Below are 23,450 nucleotides of genomic sequence, written 5' to 3' on the forward strand. Positions count from 1 at the left end.
CAAAGACCTGCACAGAGTCCAATATTCCCACAGTGATGAACCATGCTTGGGGATTTGGGAATTGCAAGTCATCTGATAATATCCTCTGAGAGGGACTTATCATTGTGCACAAGAAAGGTTTGCTAAATGAGTCACAGAAAACAGACCAACCAAGCCACCATCAGCTACAATCATCTAGGAGCAGTGTGTGACATTTTGCCAGATGGTCCTTGGTGTGGGCACCATGTTGTTGGCTTGAGGAACACCTGCTAGTGGCTGACCAGGGAAGGAATAGCCTGAGGAGGCTCAGGACATATGGCCTTTGGTGGGTGAGGGATGTGAGGGCTGACTCAGGCTGGGAACAGAAGTCATGGTGTTAGGGGCTGACTTGTGCCCCCCCCTCCAAATCATATATTGCATTCCTCACCCACAGTCTCCCTGAATGTGACCTTATTTAGCAATAGGGTGGTTAGGGTCAGCTGATGGTGTGCTGGTTGGGGCAGCTGGATCCCACATGGCCAACTATGTTGTTTGGTTCCACACCCAGTGGTTTAAGAGAGAGACATGCTGGGCACGTGTATATGTGTCCTGAGGGGAAAGGTGGAATTAAGGAAATTGTAGTGTGTCCATCCCTTTGAAAGGTGCTTTCTCACTTTATCCTCTCTCTTTCTAGCAAGCACATTCACTCTCTAGCAAAAAATAAAAAATAGGGTGGTTACAGTTATAAGCAGCTAAGGTGAGGTCATTATGGTGGGCTCTAATTAGGGTGTCCTTATTATACCTCACACCATAGGGAATGTGGGTACAGAGACATGTACAATGAAGATTGGAGTGATGCTGCCATAGGCCAAAGAGCTACTAGAAGCTCAGAGAGATGCCTGGAACAGACCCTTCCCCAAGCTCTCAGAGGGAGCATGGCCTTGCTGATGCCTTGACATTGGACTTCTACCCTCCAGAGCAGTGAGATGAAAACTGTGTGTGGTTGTAAGCTCCCAGCCCATGGTACTTTGTTATGGCTGTGAAGACGCTGAACTAACACACCCCGTACAAGGAGGCCAGCACCACACATGATGGAGAGCCTGGGGCCACATGCTGACACCAAGGCCATGATTATGGGTGTGCCATCTATGTCATCATGGCCATTGTCTTAGCTGTGATTGTGGGCTACAGGCCAGGCTCATCTTGGCTGCCAGGGTCCTCCATTATGGGGACACACTTAGCATGGATAGCACTCTGGACTCCTAACATCACCTTAGTGGCCATCAAAACATTCCTCAAGGCCCCACACTCTTGGAAACTCTCCTCTCCACTCTGGAACAGTGAGTGTTAATAACCTTCCTCTGGGCAGCCAGGTCTGATGAAGGTGGGGAAGGTGAGAATCTATGAAAGAGGGGTCCTAAGAAGGACCAGCTGCCTTATTTTCTTGGTAGAAACTGAGTCTGTGATTGTGTGTGCATCCATGTGTGTGCATGCATGTGCCCTGGAGAGAGGGGAAAATGGAGGCAGAACTATGAAAGTCTATTCTGCTGTTGCCCCTTGAAGATCCCAGCATCTCAACCCCAAGGCTGGTTTCAGCCCAACTGGGAGTTCAAGATCCAGGCTCCCTGGTGGCTGGCCTCAGACTCCTGCCATGGCAGAGGGTGGAGCCCAAGATGGAAAAAGAGGAAGCTGGCTAACTGAGTGGTCACTGGGTGCAAAAAGTTCCCCTGCCGTCTTGCCTGTAGTGAGAGCCTCTCTGCCCTGTTCATGGTTGCACCTTTTTCAGTCCTCCCCAGCTCACGTCCTGGACAAAATCTATGCAAGCCTCCCCATTCTCCGTCTCCATTCACACTACATTGACAGTTCATGCATATTATTCTCTGGTAGTTGATTCAATTTTGATCGGGTGAATTGAATTCAGAATCGAATCAACTACCAGAGAATAATATGCATGAGCTGCCAATGCATTAATAGTGCAAATAATAAAACTATTAATATTTCCTCTGATTAATTCACATCAAAGGACATACTGGATTATATAGGTTGGGTTTATGCTACAACCCTCTCCGAGGATGCTTGTTCTTTAATAAGGGCTGCTGACAACCCAGAAGAGCAGGGAGAAGGTGTGGGCTCTGATTGGAAGGGAGCATGAAGTCCAGATAGTTTACCCTCTCCAGGAACCACTCGGGCCGGCTGCCCAGGCCATCAATCCGGATTCGCATCTTGGTGAATGGAGCAATGTCTAAGATCTCCATAATGAAGGTGTCATTTTGCTCCCGCTCAAACCTGGGGGTGGAGAGAAGGGGGTATTAAGAAGTGAACCTGGGGGCAGAAGATGGTGCATTGCTTAAGGAGTTGGACACTCCCACATAGCTGACTATGTATGGTTCAAGTCCCAGGCCTGGTGACTTACTTTCTCTCTTTCTTTCTTTATCTCTGGTGAATTAAAAATATTAATAATAAGTAAATTAATTAAGTTAAATAAATAATTCTTTTTTTTTTTTTAAAAGAAGTGAACTTGGCCACGGGAAGCACTGGGCATGCCAGAGACTAGTTTTGGGGCAAGGAAAGAAGATGAGACTTTTACTTAGTCCCCTTTTCTGCTCCCAACAACTCTCCAACACATTGTCTCTTGCATGCCAGATGAGCTCTAGAAATACTGGCTTAAGTGGGTTTGGCTGATAGAGATGACCCTGAACCAAGAGCTGACAGTTCTGGGCTCTAACCTTGTCCTGCTAGTCTCACCTAGAATAGTCCCAGCTCCTCCCTGGAATTTGGCGTCCTCACCTGTCGGCTAGGGAGAACGATCCTAGCCCTGCGATCTCATGAAACTGTCAGGAGAACAAATGGATGTGGAGTCAATTTAAAATGCAAAAAGAATCCCATGAGGGTCAGAGTGACAGGGCCATCGTGAATAGTGGAGCAGGTTGTGCACTGTACAACGTGGGATAGCCCCATTTATATTTTCCTACAAGCAATCTGCACAAAGGAACGAGTGCAGCAGCCCCAGATTGGGCGATGCTACTGACAACTGTAAAGCGACAGGCACATAGAAGGTAATGTTGCTTTGCTGCTATTACTACTTCTCTGCAGTGACTTCATCATGTCAGAGGTGCCTTATCTCTATTCCTTACTGCTCTTCCTACAGTGCTGCATGTACAATGCGACCTTCAATGCTGTCTGATTGCTCAACTGCCGACCGATTCCAGATGCTGCTGCTGATAAGCCCCTCAGGGTAATGCAGCTGGCTCAGAAGACATGGCTCTGCATGGCAATTGTTAGGCTTCCTTGAAAATGAGGTGTGTGTGTGTGTGTATGTGTGTGTGTATATATATATATATAATTTAGAGTTTGCTATAGGGCACATGCGCTCACCAGAAAGAGAGACAGAAAGTGAGAAATCACCCCTCAGAAGGGATGGCCATGCTGCAATTCCTTCTCCTCCACTCTCTTTCAGGATCTTGGGCATGCACGCACATGCGCCCAGTGTGTTTAAGCCACCAGGTCCGGGACTCAAACCATGGTCAACCACATGAGAATCCAGTGACGTAGCCATTACGCCATCTGCTGGTCCCAAAAATCAGACCACATTGAATAGGGGCTGCGAACTGAGCACAGACTACTCCTGGTTTGGTGAGACATTGACCTCACCTCTTTCAATAACTTGTATCTTGTGCATTTTATGGTTATTAGAAATGACAACTCCCCCAAAGTCTGCCCTGTACCCATCCTGATCTAAGTTAGGTCCTGTCTGCCCCTCTGGCCATGTGGGAACTATACAGAGGTGCTGGGCCACACTCTCTTGTCACACACAGAGATTCTCTCAAATAAGTGATTCCTTACTCAGTGATTCCTTATTCTTGCCAGAGTATAGTTTTGCAGATCAAAAGAGCTTTAGAATTCTTTGCTTTGTATGTGTCTTGAATTCTCACCCTTTGAATTTAGCTACATATCTTCATTTCATGGTGTGACGAGTGTAAGCACCAAGGGAGGAGAAACAAGCTTTTCTTCATGAAGATTGAGAAGTGTAAAGAAGGCACTCACCCCTCATTATAGGCTAAACCCCAGCAACCCCTGGAAAGACAGCCTCTCCTCAGGGGAAAAAGTCCACATCTTAAGGAAACACTATCCTTGGACTTTTAATCCTCTCAATTCACCAGCCACATCCATCTCACTGCCCAGAACCCCTGGACCCTCAGTTGGCCTGTAATAGAGCCACCTTACTGAGGGGCCACTGCTGGAGAGGCAGGCAGCTTTGGCCCAGCACCTCCACCACTGGCCCAGGGACAGGGGTATTGACATGGCAGGGTTTGCCTGGCTCCTGTATGCAAGGAGCCCCTACATGTGTGGCAGCTGAAAAGGTGATTTGTAGGAAGAAGCCCCTTTGGCTGTTCCTCACTCCTTTTCTACTCTAGCTTCCTTTTATTCCTCCCTCTCTAGGAAAGACTGTCCTCAGAGAAGGGCTCAGCACCAAGCCTCCCACTCACTGGCCGTTGTGACTGAGCACAGCCTGAGGGCTAAAAGAGTCAAGGCCTTAGGCTGGAGGGGCAACTACTTGATGGAAGAATTTTAGGCACTGTTAAGAATCCAGAGTGGTTTGTGGGTAGGGAGCTTGGGAAGGGGCTGGCAAGAACACAGGGAAGATTGATTTGGGGCCAAAAGTCCAACTTGCTGAGTAGCTGCTCAGGTGGTTCACCTCTGGCATTTAAGGGGCATGGCTAAGCCTCTTGAGATTGGTTGAGGTTATATTTTCCACCCTACCTTCATTATAAACCAACCTCCTTTCCATCTTGGGTTCTCCCTACCAGTGGTCATGAAGCCCTCAGTTGGTTAGTTTTATTAATGGGCCTGCAGCAACCTGGGCAGTGCTTTCCCTATCAGGGCAGCCTTGACCAAATCTTAATAACGTTTCACTTACACTGAGCTCAGCTTCCCCCATTGGCCCTAGTTCTGCTCACCATAACTAATTCTTTAATTTCCAACAGTCTAACCCTGTTAGATGCCTCCAATGTCTCCTCTCCCCATCCTCTCACAACAAGCTACCATGTCCTCTCTTCTCTAGGCCCAGAGTACTCATCACTGGAATACTACTCATCAAGGAAAATGAACAAATCACAGCCATACTCAACAGCTCAGAGATATCTGAAAAAAAAAAAAAAAAACCTGAGGTCATCTTTGAAGTCTCTGCCAACCAAAGTGATGGTGGCTGGCTGCCTTGCTGTAGCAAGATCTAAGTAAATAGCTTCTGTTATCACTTGATCTTCAGTTATTTCTATAACCTTCTCAGTTGAAATCCCTATTCTTCTAGTTGTATGACAGTGGGGAAGTTACTTTACCTTCCTGGGCTCCATCAACCTCATTTGTAAAATGGAGATGATAACAGTGCACAATAATAGACGTGTTGCGAGTTGATGTGTCAGAAAGCCCTTGCAATGGTGCCTGGCCTGGAGTAAGTGTTCAACGTATTAGCCATTGTTATCATCACCACTGCTAGTTGATCTGGGAAAAATTCCAGGAGGAGATGGAAGCTGCATAATGAGAGAGCAGAAGTGCTAAGAGGGGGCAGGTAAAACTGTCCTTATTAGATCTCTAGGACTGAGCTGTGTATGATGGACAAAATTCCTCCCCTCACGCGTTGCTCTATATCCATGGGAAGAAAGCCATGCCACCAAGATCTTTGGTAACCTCATGCCCATCATCACCTTCATCACCACCATCATCTTTCTCATCATTGTTATCACCACCACTGTCCAGATTATTCAACCTGCATCTTCCACGTGCAAGGCCAGAGGCTAGGAGCTGTGAGGAATTCAGAAAGGAAACCCTCCTGGACCCGCCCTCCAGCTGGGGAAGGGGCACTGTGGGCTCAGAGACAAGTGACTGTGGTGGGTTTTAAGAATCCTAGGCTTATGTTCTGAATCTCTCTTCCCTGGTCTTTAGGATATTAAGGATTGGAAGTGTTTGGGGGTCAACAACTGAAAACAAAAAATCAGTCAAAACTCAGGATCATCTAAACTGGGGGTCCAATGAAAGGCACATTAAGAAGTATAGTAGGAGGTCTTCTTTAAAGTCATTACTAACCACTATCTTAAGAGGCTATGGAGGAGCCAACAGATGGTGTGGTGGTAAAAGTGCTGGAGTCTTACGTAGCTGACCATGGTTCAAGTCCTGGACCTAGTGACTTGCTTTGTCATTTTCCCTTTCTCTCTCTTTACTGAGTACATGTGTCCTATAGCAAATTACAAATGTAATAATAATAATAGTAAATAATAATAATATATTTTTTTTAAAAAGATGGAAACAAATGTTTGGGTCGGAGGACCACCTTGGTACATCTCCCAGAGCCACTGCTTACTTGCTGTGGAGCCCTGAGCCATACTTCACCTTTTGGTGTTTCTATTTCCCCACCAGTAAAATGGAAATGATAATAAAAGTCCTTATAGGGTTGTGAAAAGGACTAGGAGTCAATTCATGGCTCAGAACAACAGCTGGCAAGGAGAAGGTAAGGGTCAGGGACCACCTCTGAATACCTGGCCTTCTTTTTGTCCAGCTGCACCTCCTCTGTGCTCCCGTTGATGCCGTAAAGGGTCATAAAGATGTTGGAGTCTGTGCCCCCGCCGACCACATCACCTGTCCACACGGTCATTTCATAAAGCACCTGCCATGAGAGGAATGCAGATCCTGAGCTTTGGCCTCATCCACCAACCCGCCAGACCCGTCTTGGTCTCAGCAAGGAAAGAAGCTATGCTCACCAAGCTTCCTGGCTCTGAAAAGACACCCTACCCAATCAATTGTAAATGTCTGAAGAGCTAGAGTCAGGCCTTCTCACTCCTGAATTCCCCGTGTCCAGTCCAATGCTAGAGAGAGCATTCGCTGTGAGAGAATGTGTCGTACAATAGAAACATTACGGAAGACCCAAGTGTTAGCCTATTCTCTGTCAGTCAGATCCCACCCAAAGTCCATCCAGTTTTCTGCATGGTAGCAGAAAAGTGACTTTGAGAGTCACCTAGAGCTTGCTGTATGTCCTGCCAGCTGTTGAATAGGGGAGATTCCCTCCCTTACTAGCCTCTGCTTCCCTGGGCTAAAATAGGGACAAACTCCTTTGCAGAACCATGAGAGCTACAGACAATTCGCACTGGTGCTCAGGACTGGGCCTGCCATGTGTGGCGTCAGGATTCTCATAAGGACAACTGCCATTTGACTCCTGGACCCAGTGGCTTGAAAATCATACTGGGCACATGTGCGTGGGAACCAAAATCCTGAGAGGAGAAGGGAGGAGAAAGGATTGCTGCATGGCCATTCCCTCTGGGGGATTGTTTTTCACTTCCCCTCTTGTCTCTGCCTCTGTCTCTCTCTGGCAAGCACATGCGCCTTATAGCAAAACCTAAAAATAAGTTACTTAATCAATTAAATTAAATTTAAAAAATATGCATCAGCAGTTCTGGGTCTCCATCCCCATTCATGGTGCAGCCAGCACACACCCCTGAGGTCTGCAAATGAGGGGTACTGTTTGGAACAACGTTTAAGGAAGCTCCATCTCCATCCACTTGTGAAGTGGGTGATTGTCTATTTATCCGATCTTTGCTTTAGATTAGGATTTTGTCATTTTGCCTGAGATGTGAGCCAATGAGGATGCATTTCTCCCCTGGAGAGTCAGAGCACAGACTGCTCCTCCCTGGGCGTGCCTTCACTGCCCTGCCTTAGTTCTTCCTCTGAGAGGCAGCCTTGTGGCAAGAGGCATCACCTGCACTGATGATCTGGCTGGACTCTGGTTCTGGATCCTTACTCCAGCCACTCCTTGTGGGTGCCCATGGCCTAACCATGAGGTCTAAAGCTTCTGGAGAGGCTCAGACATGCAGCCAGGAAAGGCCAGGCTAACCATCTTCTTGGAACATACCTGACCCTTCCCCTTCCCTGTGGTTGTCACTGTCCATATCACCTCTGCAGGTACCTGGTTCCCCTCCCCAGAAGCCTTGGAACTCAGATCCCAGGTTGTTCTCCACAATGGTCATGGCCCTGCCACGGTGGGTGCTGGTGCTTTTCCAGCATCTAGAATATTTGCCGGGACACTGCAGGGTTAGAAGTATTATGTGCAGGCCTGGCCTGTGGGAGTTTGGGATGTTTGCAGAGAGAATGGATGAAGAGCCTCCTGCTTCACCAGGAACCACACCCCGCCACACAAACAAACACATACATACGCACGCACACACATACACACATGCACACACACACCAGACCACCCAGCAAGGGCATTCATGATGGGCAGGAGAAGCTATTGGGAACAAAAGCAGCCTGACACCCTTTTGCTCTTATCCAGACAGACATGAAAAATATAATGATCAAAATGAGAGCTTCAGCGGCCCCATGGAGACCAGCCCCTGAGGGCTGGTCCCTCCAACTTCTGTGTTCTCTGTGTCCACATTTCTCTTCTTTACACAGACACATCTCTTTTTATGTAATAGGTGTGTTTCCAAAAAGAGACAGAGTAGGGCTCTTGTCATTCTAGCCTGGTATCAGGTGTCCTAGGGAGATGGTCAATCCAAAGAAGCCTGTGGTTCTTTGTGAAGTGACAAATCTGTGTTCTTTTGTACCATGAATAACAGAGGTGTGGGTCTGGATCTTCCTGGACTAAAGAGCTCAAGGGGAGACGCAGCCACATTGTGTGGGGTGTGCATATGTGCTGGGGGTTGGTGTACACACAGGCACACACAGACACACAGGCACATAGAGACACACACAGGCACACACACACACAGACACACAGGTACACACACAGGCACATAGGTACACACACACAGGTTCACACAGAGACCTAGGCACACACACACATAGACACAGGCACCTACACAGGCAAACAGAAAGGTGCATGCACAGACACACAGGTACATGCACACACAGACACATACAGGTGCACACACAGGCACATAGGTACACATACACAGGCACACACAGAGATCCAGGCACACACACATAGACACAGGCACCTACACAGGCGCACGCACATACAGACACACACAGGCATACATAGGCTGGGAACCGGGTCATGTGGAAGCCTGGAGGAATTGTGTGCTCACCCACACTGTCCGTCCGACCACAGATGGTGATGTCTAGGAAGGGGGAGGATGTCTGTGCTGTAGAAAGTTCTGCTCTCCAGTTCTTCTGCAGTGAGGGACCAGCCTGTCAAGGTTTTTAGAGCCTAGAACTCAGTCTGTCCTGTTTCCATGTGTAATACAATCAGGGCAACCAAGAGGCAGGTGATTTCTTCTCACATTTGTGGGATAGCTTCTGGCCTACATCAAACAACCCATTGCTTGGATTCAGAGGCAGAGACAAGGGCTGGGGCCTCTCCTGTTGACCCCACAGCTTATGAGAAAGCAAAAGAAGCCTGCTGGGTCAGGTAAAACAGAGGCCTCTGGCTGTGTGTCCTTGGGCATCCCACCACCCACCCCACCACAAGCTGAATTTATACCTGTCTCAGGCTATTTGGCCAGTTCATGGTGGAGCAAGAACAGAAACTCAGGGCTCCTGCCTTCCAAGCTTTGCCAGTTAAGGAAGGTTTTGTCATAGGTAAATAGCCAGACGTGAGCGGGCAGTCCTGAGAGAATGGCAGGACATTTACCTCATCAATCATGGCTTATCAGGGGGTATAACTGAACTCCCTCGCACGAGCTCTTCCCCCTCCCAGCTCCTGGCACTGGGAAAGGGAAGCTGATCTCATTTTAAAATTTCTTTATTACCTAAGCTTTCTTCAAAGAGCTCAGAGAAAGTGATTATCTTCCCTCCTGCCGTTCCACATATGCACACAGGAATGCACTGGGATGCTTGGTCAATATCCTATTTCCCACCAGGAGCAATAAACTGATACTGGGCAGAATCACTTCTATGCAGATGATCATACCTTCAAAGTCCACACCGGGAATGCCTATCTGGCAAGCAAATTCCCTTACCTGATGAGAGGTCACAAGCTCAGTTAAAAGCTTCCGAATTCAAACAAAAGGGCGTACGACAATGACAGACCTGCCCTCCTAAATATTCATGATGAGATCCCACAATAAAAGCAACATCCAATCCCATTCCCGGTGCAGCTGTCCTCTAACACTCACATGCCCGCTCATATACCTTTCTGGAGTGCATCGTACTCACTTTCTGTCAAAAACTCTTCACTTTTCCATTAAAAACTTCTCTTTTCCTACTTAACTCAAAATTGGTGGCTTCATTCTGCATATCAGGGCAGGCTTCCAACCTCAGAAGCCTGGACCCAAAGAACCAAGTATTAAACACAGTGAAGCCCAGCTTGACCATTCATACCTGTCTCTGCGCTGTGAGACTCAGAGGCCCTAAGAGCCCCAATGTTATTTTTCCCCATCATCTTTCTACTGGACGTGATGAAAGAGCCTTTGGAGAATAACAATCCTGCAGGTCTATGTAGCGCTGCTACCTGTTGAGCTCATGACCGTTCATGATCTCATTAGTTCTCACCAAGACTTTACATGGAACAGGACAGGAAGTGTTATTTCCCTGTGGTTTATGAGAAGATCAAGGCTCAGAAAGGCCAGGTGACTTACCCAAGCTCACATAGCAGTGGACCAGAAGCAAGTTCAGTCTCCTGGCAACCAGCAAAGTGATTCCAAATAGTATACCAGGTTGCAACCTCTTCCAATAACCTCGTGATGAGTCTCCTATTTCCCTTGCTTCCATCTCCCCAGCTGTCCCCCACTTCGAACACATTGTCCTTGCCCTACAATTCATTCAAAACACCCCTGATACCTTCACCCCAATGTTCACCACCATGGCATCCAGGAGGTCGAAGACCCGGGAGGTAACACCGTCACCGCGGTCCTTGGCAAGCCAGCAGTTGCAGCGCAGTGTGTACTTGGTGCCCTGGGTGGGCACTGCTAAACACAGCTCCTCCACCAGCCAGCAGCTCTCAGGGGAGGCTCCATCATGGCCCAGCTAGGAGGGGATACATCAGACCCATGAGGTTTTGGGCACTGCCTGGAAGGAAGCCCTCCCCTCTGCATCCCCTCATCCTGTGCTGTATCCAAACCCTTGTCCCACCTCCCTACTCCCTCTTGCTGTGCTGTGCTTTCATTGGTCCAAGTCCCTCCCATGGAGTGAAGAGATCTTGCAGACATAATTAATGTCTGCAAACAGTTAACTTGGAGTTAATCAAATAACTATTCTGGATAGGCCTGGGCTAATCAGGTGGGCTCTTTAAAAGAGGGTCTATATGTGAGAGATGGCAAAGGTCAGAGATATGAAGCAGATGAGATCATCTCCTATTGGAAAGCAATGTTTTAGATTGTTTCCTATTTTAGAGAGGGCTGCATGTCAGGGAAAGACAGGCAACCTCTGAGAACTGACAGCCTCAGGCCCATGATCCCATGAAAATGGCTTCTGCAAACTGCTAGTGGGCTTGAAAGAGAACCCTAAGCCTCAGATGAGATCCCAGCCCTGGATGCAACTTGATATCCATCCAGTGAGACTTAAGAATGGACCCAGCTAGCTCCCATCTGGACTCATGACTCACTGTGAGATTTCACGTTTGTGCTGTGTAGTAATTTGTTACACAGCAATAGAAAATACACAGGGCATCCCCAGTGAGTGGGTATAAAATAGAGACCCAGAGGGGCAGACTTCATCCAAGGTCATCCAGCTAGTTGCTGGTAGAGGCTGGGGATCTTCCTCTGTTCCCTGCTCTGAAGGGAGCTCTAGGCCGGTTGCTCTTCCTGCCCTCCACTGGCCTATGTACTGGTCAGCAACTTCCTTCCTTGGGGGTGATCAGCATCACAGGGCCCCGAGGAGTCATCACCTCTATCTTCTTGATGATGCCCACATCCAAGCCTGCAACGTAGAACTCCTCCACAGAGCCACAGCTGAAGCCCTTCTTCCCTCGGGGGTAGTCCAGCCAGATGCGGTTACTGCGCTCATCATCTTCCCCAAAGAGTAAGACGAAGGCCCGGCTGTCAGTGGCTGCATCCTTGTGCTTCCCAGTGGTGACTGACACGTAGTAGGGAATCACTGCAAGAGATCATGGGGCCCAGACTCTAAAAGGGCGAGATGGATAGGGACTGCCCTGTGGCTTGTCGACTCAGACATGACCTCTGAGAGGACACAAATCTCAGCTCCCTGCTCAGAGACCAAGTGCAACACAGCTTATCAGACTGGTGTCTACAAGGAATGTGAAGACAAAAGAGGGTAGCCTTGTCACTGTTTTGGAGTGTTGAGCTTCTAAAAATCCTTTTGATCAATTCTCTTACTTAAATCAGCACTACTCTCACCGAGTACAGGGTTATACACATGAAAAGCTTAGCATAGTCAGCAAAAACGAAGTTGGCAAAAGCCAAGTCTTTCTATGAGGAAAGTAAGAATTTGGAGTCAAACAAGAAGAATGTATTATATGTGTAGTGTGGTAAGGGAAAAGTCTAGGAGGCATCCATTTCCAAAACTAACCAGATTAATCAGCATAAAAACTGGTTCGGATAGTATGGCATGGAATGGACTAGTTATCTAGACCATTCTTCTTGCAGCTAGGGGTGGTGATAATAGGTAAACAGATATTTTTGGGCAATTTTTTTGAAAAATACTTGTTAAAGAGTCTGACTCAACTGGAAGGTGTACTCTTTGACACCTTACCCTTTCATTTATTCTGTTTGGAATGTGGATGTGATGGCTGGAGCTCCAGTAGTCATCTTGGAACCATATGCAACCTTTAGGGCTGAAACCACTCATGAGGCTGTCAGAGTGACCATGTTGAAGGAACCTAGATCCATGAATTCATTAGAGTTGCTGTATGGTTCCAGATGATCTGTCTTTGAATTTTATGTGAGAGAAAAGAATAGTCTCTAATTTGTTTAAGCCACAATTACCAGGTCTCTGTTACTAATTGATACAAACTGGAAACCTGTATCCTGGTTCATCTTCCTCCGTAGTTTGGGAGGTAGCATCCTGGCACAGTAGGTTTTAGGTTATACAATCTGTATCTCTTTGGAAAGTCTCCAAACCAGCCCTTCCTGGCTGAAATTACCTGCATTGTTTTCTGCACCAGTGCATAGCTTTGTTTTACTTTTTTTAATAGTCTGTAATTTGGCTTAACTTTTTCTTTTATTTATTATTATTAGTAATATTAGTATTTTATACATTCAATTGCTATACATCATTGATCTTGTAGAATTTACCCAACATGAAACTTAACTCAGATCAGTCCAGTCGAGAATACTGTACATGTTATCATCAGCAGGTAATAATCCATTTCCATGTCCCACAAATGTCTTACTTCTTTATTTTTCTCCCTAGTTTCCTTCCATACACTCTTCCCATCTCCCACCTTGTTTTATCTTTATAAGAGAGCCCCACTGACCTTGCTGTAAGTGATCACAGTGCTTAATTAAGAAGATGCACCTTTTTGGTGGGACCTGTCATTAATTCACAAAGTAAGAAGGCAGAATATAAATACATTGACTCTCTGTACCCAATCCTACAAACCCACCATGTGGCTGCTTAGAGGGGGAGAGCAGGCTCTTAAGAGCTGAATAGGAAGGCAGTGCATTTAAATGTTCTCTAGACAAACATAGAACTCCCTCATCTAAAAAATCTTGCTGACAAAATGAACTTGCCAAGGAATGATAATATTGTTTAATAAAGGAGGAAAAGGCTGAAGCTAAGAGACTGACTTATCTAAGGCCACTTGTTGTATTGTCAGAACCAGAAGTGAAAATGCAGTCCCCTGAGCTCAGGACTTCTTCCCAGCACCCACCACACACCCCATCATGCTTTAAGTTGGCATGGCTGTTTTGTGTGATATGCCAAGAACAAACAAGGGAGTCTCATGGTTGCTGTTCATTTCCTTGTGGTTGTCCTGTTGGTTCTATATCCTGAGAGTCTGGGTGAGGTCAGAGCTCACAACCATACCCTTCTGGTGGTAGATCGGTGGATTAAGAACATATTCACCCTGATGTCTTCTAGTCTTTGCTTCTCTATTTATAAAGGGGGTTTGTCTTTGTCATTTAACCTCACAGGACTTTTGTGGGGTGTGAAGTAGGCAATATGTGTAAAAAAAAAAAAAGTAAGAATTACAAAGCAGTAGGGTTAAGTCATCATGGACACTAAGGCTAAATGATGACCTATCCAAGAAAACATTTCCAGGTGCTTGACTTTCCTCTACCATGCTCCCTGCTCACCTGGGCCTTCCTGAACGTAGTTGGCCATGGGCCCAGTCACTGTGTGGATGTCTATGTCGGCCATCTTGGAGCTCAAGGCGATCTCCCAGAAGTCTGCAGGGCTGCTGCAGTTGCTACTGCGGTCCCCAGTGTATTCCTGCTCAGAAAAGCACAGCTCCAGCATTATCTGCCCCAGGGATCCTCCCCCAGATATGAGGATGGGGTCAGGCCATGGTGAGTCAAGCCCCCCTAGCTACCCTTTGCCACACCTTCTCATAAAAGAGTCTTTCAAGTCGCCCATCCTCCTTCTTCAGGGAGAGCCAACGACCACACAGGAATAAGAACTCATCCTCATTGGTGTCATTCCAGATCTCTACCTTCTCCACGTACCAGTCTGCACACCACTTGGTATTATCATGGCGGAGCTTGATCTTGTAGATGACACCCAGATCAGCAGCCTCGATGATGAAGGTGTCAGCCTGGAGAGTCCAGATGTGGTGACTTAAATGGGGGGAGCACCCCACCTCAAGCCATTCCAAATCTATCCTTCCAGAGCCTTCCACCCACCTTCATTATTGGACTGAGCAGCTGGCCCAAATCCCTAATGCTGAGCATCAGGAAACCAAGACCTCATTTCTGTAACACCTCATTTTACAGCCCACTTACATGTGGAGAAGATTGTCTTTACTGAAGTCCTCTTGGGATAAGCCTACGAGTTTGATAGATGGACACTAATGAACGGTGTGAGTGAAGATGGAACCTGAAGGCCTCAGCCTTTGATGTATGAGAGGTGCCAAACTTGGTCCAGTTAGCTGAAATCTTTAGAGAGGTGGAGGATTGGGATGAGTTTGGGTGTAGTAGTCAAAGGGTAAGACACCAATAGAGGTGAAATCATTCTGAATGATGAGAGAGGACTTGAAATTTCCAGCTAGGAGGGATTCAGAGGAGCCAATAAGGAGAGGATGCAGAGTGAGGTTCTGGGGGAGGAGAGACTGAGGAGGGTCCCAGGGGACACAATCTGAAATGTGGGTTCATGAGGGTTTGTGTAGGCTGTGAGGTAAGGCTCTCCTCTGTGTCCCTGAATTCAGTCAGGTGGATGTTTCAGACTGTGTGCCTGGATTCTTCCAGGGGAGCTCAGTGAGGTGTGGATTCCAGCCCTAGGTGGAAGAGGCCAAAAAAGCAGAGGTTAAATGTGGGAGGCAGGAGCCAGAGGACAGGCTTTGAGTGACCCTGTTTCCCTTCTGAAAGGACTGCTGAGTGTGGATACTATGAGAGTTGTTGTGCTAATTCCTGGGAATGTGGAGATGAAATAACATCTGAAATAACATCTCTGCCCCAGCCAGTCATAGTCCAGTGAGGAGAGGAAGGGATGGGTAATTACAGCCCAGGTTGAAGAGCCAAATGCCTGTGGGAGGACTAGAGTGCTGGGAAGATGTCTCCAGGTGGCAGCATTATGATGCAGATGGGGCTGCGCTTCTCAGCCAGGTGGGACAGCCCTGGGTGAAGGCAGTAGGTGGTGCCCAGCTAACAGCAGATGGGGGTAGGTGCAGTCTAGGGGCTGGCAATCAAATGAGTTTGTTAGATGAAAACGTACACACCCTCTGACACAGCAGTTCCACTTCTTTGCATCTCTCCTGGGGAAAGACCTTCATAGTTATGCCAGGATCTTTACTGCAGGGTAACTTGTACAGTGGAAAATCAGAAGCCATCTAGGGGTCCAGCGCTTGGGGAATGACTAAATAACTCTGGCAAAGCCTTTCCTGCAGATTGTTGTCTGTGCAGAGCTTACAAAGATCTGGCTCCCTCTGTGTTTGAATGTCCTGACAGGGACTTGCAAGGCACTCACTGAATGCCAAAGGTAAGATGAACAAGTTTTTATATAGTATGATACCTTTTATATAAAACAGCAGTATCTACTTTATCTGTTTTCTGTGGGTGCATGTACAGGCATACAGGAAATAAAAGGAAAGATACAGAGAGTGTGTGTGTAGGCGGGCTTATGGAAGCTGGCCTGGTGGTCTGCAGAAGACATTTCAAGCAAGCCGGTGGGGCAGGCCAGGAAGATCTGCAAATCCTACACAGGATTCAGAGGAAATGAGGGAGTGACACCATCAACTTTGGACAGGTTATTTGAAGTGTTGAGAGTGGTGGTAAACTGGATGAGGGGGCTGGAGGCCAGGCTGGGTCAATAGCAAGGCAAGATGAGGAAGAGCTGAGTGGTGGTGGAGCTGCCTTGGCTATTTGAGGATATTTAAACCTAATAACAGGAACAGGAAATTGATCGGATATGGGTGGAGGGGGGTGGGTAACAACAGGAAGAGGGTGCTCAGGATGGCATCTAGATTCTGGGACCAGCATATGGTATAAAGGTCATGTCTGAACTCCCACGTAGTCAACCGTGGTTCAAATCCTGGACCTGGTAGCTTAAAACTCATGCTGGGCACAAGTGCATGAGTGCCCAAGATCCTGAGAGAAGAATGGAAGAGAAGAGGTTGTGGCCTGGCTATCTTCCCTGGGGGGGTGATTTCTTACTTTCTGTCTCTCTCTGTCTCGCAAGTACATGTGCCCTATAGCAAAAATCTCTAAGAAAGAGACAGAGATGGGAGTTTTTAGGTACTCAGCACTGAACTTGGGGGCACATAAATCATCAGTAACTGAGCTGGAAGTAGCGCCAGGACTCCCCTCCATGGGGCATCAAAGCCAGAGGAACGGATGAGAAAGCACTGGAAGACAGGACAGAATCGGGCAAAGATTTTTCTTGCAATGTAACAGTTGCTGAGAGAGAAAATGGGGAGAGAAACTGAGGAGAATGGGTTGCAGCACCTTCATTTACACTTTCATTCATGTATTCACTCAGCACGTATTTATTGAGCACCTGCTCTTTGCCTGACAGAGAACAAAAACTGGTCTGCCAGCTGTCTGCAGCATTGCCGTTTTTATAGTGCATTTACCAGGCATCAGCACCACACATCACTAAAGGCGGGAGATGAGTGAGGCCTTCACAGCCCAGACAATGCCCAGCTCAAAGAGTTAGCTTCGCGCTAGGCATGGTTCCAGGCACTTCTCATTTTAATTCGGTTATCCCTCTCCCTCAACTTCTCCATACAATGAACTCTTTTCACCTTTTTTAGGAAACCAAGGTACAGAGATGTTAAGTAAGTCACCCAAGATCACACAGCTAGTAAATGTCAGAGCCAGGATCTAAACTCAAGATAACCTAGCCTCAGTATCTGTGTACCTGATAATCCTGACCCTAGGGTGGCATTGGGGACATCATATGAACCACATGACCTCTGTGACATCCCATTTTTACAAAATGGGAAGAGAAGGATAGGTCTCCTCCTAGCTACCTTACAAGGGCAGTGAATGACTATGTGTCTTGTAGCATGTGTGTGTGTGTGTGTGTGTGTGTGTGTGTGTGTGTGTGTGTGTGGTGCATGCAAGCAGGTGCATGCGTCTGTGCATTAAATTTTTTCTCCCTGATACAAAGTGCTCTTCCATCTTGTCCCAATTTTCAGCCCAGGGGTCTAACTAGCAATCCTGTTGTTACTCCCACTTCAGAAGCAATAAACCAAAGTGAAAAGTAAATGGTTTATATCTGGATGATGGAGCGCATAAGTGGGAGCACTGGTGCCTGACTCCCAGGGAGTCGCAGTCAGCCTGGGGCTCCTTCCACCTGGACTGCTTCATAGTGTCACCAGTCAGCTGCAGAACCTCTTAAATGGGTCTAATTAGCAATCCTGTTGTTACTCCCACTTCAGAAGCAATAAACCAAAGTGAAAAGTAAATGGTTTATATCTGGATGATGGAGCGCATAAGTGGGAGCACTGGTGCCTGACTCCCAGGGAGTCGCAGTCAGCCTGGGGCTCCTTCCACCTGGACTGCTTCATAGTGTCACCAGTCAGCTGCAGAACCTCTTAAATGACACCTACTTTCTTTGTCCCAGAACTAAGTTCCTCCTTACCAGTAGCAGGAGGTTCAATGCTCAGGGCTCTGCTGGCTGAGAATTGGGCTTCAGGTGACCTGAGATGTATCCATTGGTGGATACATGAACCCATACCCACACATGGCCATGGGCAAGACTACAGAGTAAGATGAGAGCCCAATTCTTTAATTTGATCTCCCTGTAGATATGGCCCAGTCTGTAGGGGTTTCAGTCAGATTTAGGTGAATGGAGAAGAGAAGGAAAAGAGGCTGAGGATCAAGTGAAAGGGGAAGGTGGAAAGGGAACAGAGAGAGAGGAGCTGAGGCAGAGAGGGAAGCCAGGGTACAGGGAAGGGAAGTCTGGCAACCTGAGAGGGTCTGCTGGACAGCCTTCATCCTTTATGTATGAAGCACAGTGTGTAAGAGTTGGAAGGGCCCAGAGTGTAAGAGTTGGAAGGGTCTTAGATATCCACTGGTCATGTGATTTTCAAGCCTTTTATGGCCACAGAACCTTTTGCTCAGTGGAGGGATTGCTTGGCACCCCTGAAGATAAGCCAGGTCAAGCAGACTGTCAGGGATGGGAATGGAGTGCCTGTCTGCTTCTCTACCCCTGGTGACTCCTATTTAGCCAATTCCATTTGACCCCCTCATTTTACTGATAAAGAGACCGAGCCAGAGGAGTCGAATCAGACAAGAATAAGACCCCCTTTGTTGGCATGGCCCCTGTCACTCTGCGCATTTATGGACCACCCACAGTGAATGGATTTTTCTGAAGAAGACCCACTCTCATCCAGTGAACAGCCCAGAGCTCCAGAAGGCCTTCTGCTTATCCAAGCCCCTCCTTCTGCTGTACCCCAGCCCATAGGCACCCAGGACTGTGAAGGGAAAGGACAAGGGCGAGAGCCCAAATGAGGGTGCATGATACCTTGCAAAGTTCCCAACGTGCCCTAAGGCCAAGAAGAGCTGGTACCCAGATCACTGGACCTTGGGAGAAGAAGGGAAGGGGAGCGAACTCAGCATGCCCCTCATACCGTTCCTTTCTCAAACTTGTTCATACGGTTCTCCGACTTGCCAAGGTACCGCTCGCCAGTGTCCCCCAGATCTCCGTAGATGGTGATGTAGACCTTGGCATCCGTCCCTGCCCCGGGAACATTCCCCGTGAAGATCTGCACCGAGTACAGCACAACTGGGTAGGCAGTTGGACAGATAAACAAAAAGAAGAAAAGGTCAACAGCACTTTAGGTTTGGGGAAACTGGATTTGTAAGGGGTATGAAACTTCTGGGCCAGGTCTTGAGGAGTTACTCCCCTCTTCTATTTGTGTAATCATGCACACTCAGTGACAATCTGTGTAGAGTCCCCAAGGGGAAGCTTGCTGATCTGGACACAGCTGGACTCCAAGAGACCCAAAGAATAAGAGTGCCTCGAAACAACCACCCACACAGCTGCCCACAGTGTCCAGAAAGGCTCAAGAGCTGCCTGGAAGATGTCCGTGTTGTGATTACTAGCTCTACTTGTCATGAGGCGTTGACAATAATTTGCCTTTCAGTTGGAGAGTTGTGTGGGAGGCCTGGGGTTAGTTCTCAGACTAACCTAAAGCAGGCTGGGTACAGTGGTGTGTGCCTATAATTCTAGCTGACTAGGAGGCTGGGGCAGGTGGGTTGCAGTTTAGCAAGACCAATGAAAATACTTATATCTTTCTCTCTCTCTCTCTTACACACACACTCCCTCTTCTCTCATTAATATATATATATATATATATAGAACTCTCTGGGCTCAGACCTAGTTGGCGGCAACATGGCTAAACACATCAAGAAGGTCGACATCATTGGTAAATATGGGACCCACTATGGCCTCTCCCTCTGGAAAATGGTGAGGAAAACTAAAATCAGCTAGCACACTGGAGTACACTTGCTCCTACTGTGGCAAAACCAAGATGAAGAGACGGGCTGTGGGGACCTGGGACTGTGGTTCTTGCATAAAAATGGTAGCTGGTGGTGCCTAGAACTACACCACTTTGCTGTCACAGTAAAGTCTGCCATCAGAAGACTGAAGGAATTGAAAGACCAGTAGAAGCTCCACAGACATTTGAAATGTCACTAGCCTACAATAAATGGGTTAATTTATGAAGCAAAATTGCCTTGGTTTGTTGTTAATTGTATTAGACATTCTTACTTACACTATAAATATTGCTTTTTCAAAAGACTTGGAAATTAAAGTCCTTCTAGTTTGGAAAAGTATGCTGAGATGGCGTAAGACAGGTTAGTTGTGTATCTTATTAAGTCTGTACTTACCAGTTAAACTTTTTTATTTGAGATACATTGGCACAAATTGTTTAAACTTTTCTTTTGAAATCAGATTTAATATTTTTAATGTTTCTAAAGGTATAGATACATGATATGATACATATACAGTGCTTCTTTTGGTTTTGGTGTTTTGTTTGATTATATGCTTTTATTAGTATCTTCAGAAAATGATATGAAACATAATTAGAAATGTCACATCAAATTTTGTACCTGTCTACTATTCTCTCATTTTTCAGTACTCATAGCACCGAATTTAAGTTGAAATAGATGGTCACACTAACAAAAATGCAGTTCTTTGGAGAAATTAAAGAGTAATGATTGGCCTTTCTTTTAACATTTATTCAGTTTATTTCTTAATTTTCTACCTAGTTTTGCCTGTTTATTTCACAACCATGTCTTTGCAACACTACCTGTGATGTCTTGGGAGTCTCCTGATATGTACATCTTTTTCTTTTTCTTTTTCTTTTTTTAATAGAATTATTTTATTTAACACACACACGGAGGTTATATATATGTGTGTATATATGTGTGTGTGTGTGTGTGTGTGTGTGTGTGTGTATAAATATGCATGTATGTGTACAGGTACTGTACAGGTGTGTAGAACATTGGGGCTCATGTCCAGAGACCTCCCTGGGTATGCCTGGCATGCATGTGCCCATGGTCCAGGGCTGGCTGAAGTAGGGAGGTGGATCGTGGCATCAAGATCCTGTTGTGGGGAGTACAATCTGTCTCTCTTGCTCTCACTCATAGTGTTAATTAATTAAAACTTTAACAACTTAAGGAAAATGATGATTTATTTTTGTTTTGCTGCTGTGAATGCATCAAGGAAGAATAAAACATCTTATTTGCCAACTTTCACCCTAGTGGGGAGAGGCAAGATTTGTGTTTTCTTATGAAGGCTGAGAATGCTTTGTCCCTCTCCATACTCATCCATCCTAAGTGATTTTGAGTTCCAGGCCTAGAAAGAGGGGACTTGGCTGGATTATCCGCAAGAAAGATGGATGAAGCTTAGAGGTGATGAGTACAGCTGATCAAACTGGAAAGACAGTCCATTTCCCTTATTTCAAGAAGGGGCAAGAATTTGGGATTATCCATAGCTGGCAGGACCCCTCACCTGTATGCAGAGACCCAATTGGAGGTAGCTGGTGGGCTTTTTTGGGGGACTTAAAGCTTGAAGTTGGCTTCCTACCCAGAAGAGAGGGGATCTTGACAAAGCCAGGGTTTATGCAGGAGTGTTTCTAGCCACCCAGAAAAATTACATCCAAGTGTGAGCTGAAAATCAGCAGCAACAAGGGCACAATGTGATCTGGGAGCACAGATCTAGGAAGAACTGTCCTGGACTGAGGGATCAGGCCTCTCTTATGAGCCTCAGGATTCTTGTTTTTGAAGAGTGGCTTTTTCATCCCTGCAGTGACTAAGCTGGACTTTCTCACCAGCCCTTGCAAGCAGGCTCAGAACCACATTTAACTAAATTTAGCAAAGTAAGGTAATGTGAATTGCTCATACCCATGGTTATGGAACACGTTCACACCCACAACGTGGGTCCTACTATTTTCTTACTTCCCTCCAGTTCTGCAGCATTATTCTCTCTTGCTCTCCTTCCACCTCTCTTCTTGCTCCTTCTTGAGCAGATTTCTGGGTTCCTAATCTTCTGTCCCCCTCCCCCCACCCCGGACATCAAGCTCTCCCTGATTTCATCCCTTAGCTCTCATCTTGCCCATCTTGAGTGTTGACTTCATTGAGTTCCCTGGCTCTGTATGTTCAACCCAGTTCCCTCCTGTAATCTCTGCTCCTATCACCTGGTGGACATCTCCACCTCCACGAGACCATGCCACAAACACACATCCAAACTTCCCTCCACTCATCCTTCCTGACTCAGGAACTCCACCCAGCCCCCCGGGCACCAAATCTCCTTGGTGCATTGTGAAACTTAATGTCAGAGGTAGCCTCTCCTCCAGGGCAGGAGCCAGGAACTAAATCACATACCCTCCACCTCCATCCTGCTCGGCTCAGTGTAGAATCTGACCAGCAAGCATTTGCTACATTAATAAGTAAAATCTTCTTTTTGTTGTTTAAGAGAATCAGCATTACCCAAACCTGTCTCGCTAACACTGACACGAGGTAATATTAGGAACCTGTCACAGTGTAGACACAACAGTAGACTCTCCTCCCGCCCATTTCTGAGCTGTGCATTCAGGCGGGCTTACATGTGAAAGAAATAATTGCAGACAGATGGGTCTGTTAGGACACCTTTTCTTGGAGCCCTTGTCCCAGAGTGGGATGTCATGTCACCATGGACTGTGATTAAATGGCCTTCCTACTCCTTCTTCCACCCTCACTGCTTGCTCCAGCTCTTTGGGAATCAGGAAACTGATTCAGCCTTTGGGTGCTGAGCAATGTGGTTGTGCAGTTAGACCCAGCTATTTCTGGATCCTCCTCCCTCCCCATCCCACCAGACCACACAGCTCATCGGTGGAAAGATGTTTCCCTAGAAACACCACCACACTCAGAGTGGGCTTTTGTAGCATGTTACTCATGCAGAACAGCCCAAGTATGCCTGTGGGACAGCTTTCCAGGGCCTCCTCTAGGGTCCAAGTAGAAAACCCCCAGGTTGAAGAACAAAACAAAATTTGGAGAAAGGGTTATAAGAAAGGAAAATCATGCTATTGTGATAATGCTTGTTTTTATTTCTAAGTGAGTGGCAACTCAGATGAAAAGAATGTCACAGAGGTAGCTGTTTTACTTTCAATGATTTTTAAAAAAAGAAAAACAACAGTGTTTGTCCTTTGTCTTTGGACTGTTTTATCCACTTGGTAGGCAGAAAGACCTGTTCCCTGGCTTTATATAGGACCTGAAATCTTGGGTCTTATACAGCTTTTCCAAGAAGGCTACATAATACATTTAAGCTGGATTCCCAAGCTCTTGGAGCTTCTCTGATCAGCATAGACAGTCCTGTTGAAGAGACCTATTATATTTTTTATACATTATCAGTGGTCAAAAGTTTTTTTTTTTAAATAAGTGAATTTTATTTTGAAATAACTAAAGCTTACTCAGAACTTAGTGGCTAAAGAAAAACATGCAGGTTTACATGGACGCTGACACTCA

The 23,450-nt window shown here is 46.6% G+C and overlaps 1 protein-coding gene and 1 long non-coding RNA gene across 5 annotated transcripts in view; one reads left to right on the forward strand and one right to left on the reverse strand.

Moving 5' to 3' along the window:
• LOXHD1 (lipoxygenase homology PLAT domains 1) overlaps positions 1 to 23,450 on the reverse strand; it is a 219,353-nt gene that overhangs the window by 38,844 nt on the left and 157,059 nt on the right. The window contains exons 27-33 of one of the 2 annotated variants that reach the window (XM_006144420.1): positions 19,073 to 19,227; positions 14,387 to 14,596; positions 14,139 to 14,274; positions 11,771 to 11,979; positions 10,726 to 10,911; positions 6,489 to 6,616; positions 2,127 to 2,244 (exon numbers count right to left, since the gene is read on the reverse strand). In XM_006144420.1, coding sequence (XP_006144482.1) covers positions 2,127 to 2,244; positions 6,489 to 6,616; positions 10,726 to 10,911; positions 11,771 to 11,979; positions 14,139 to 14,274; positions 14,387 to 14,596; positions 19,073 to 19,227 — 1,142 coding nt within the window. The remainder of the gene's footprint in view (positions 1 to 2,126; positions 2,245 to 6,488; positions 6,617 to 10,725; positions 10,912 to 11,770; positions 11,980 to 14,138; positions 14,275 to 14,386; positions 14,597 to 19,072; positions 19,228 to 23,450) is intronic. The other variant, XM_006144419.1, reaches the window with a different exon arrangement.
• Positions 1,156 to 6,791, forward strand: LOC102489986 (uncharacterized). 3 transcript variants are annotated; one of them, XR_333958.2, is made up of 5 exons: positions 1,156 to 1,351; positions 2,698 to 3,014; positions 3,107 to 3,257; positions 5,021 to 5,192; positions 6,509 to 6,791. It is a non-coding gene; the product is annotated as an uncharacterized LOC102489986 (long non-coding RNA). The 3 variants fall into 3 exon arrangements; XR_333957.2 differs by having other exon boundaries at positions 1,156 to 1,298; positions 6,509 to 6,790; XR_001370079.1 differs by having other exon boundaries at positions 1,156 to 1,298; positions 2,934 to 3,014; positions 6,509 to 6,788.

This window comes from Tupaia chinensis, unplaced genomic scaffold (assembly GCF_000334495.1).
Source record: "Tupaia chinensis unplaced genomic scaffold, TupChi_1.0 Scaffold000119_2, whole genome shotgun sequence".
Taxonomy (NCBI): domain Eukaryota; kingdom Metazoa; phylum Chordata; class Mammalia; order Scandentia; family Tupaiidae; genus Tupaia; species Tupaia belangeri.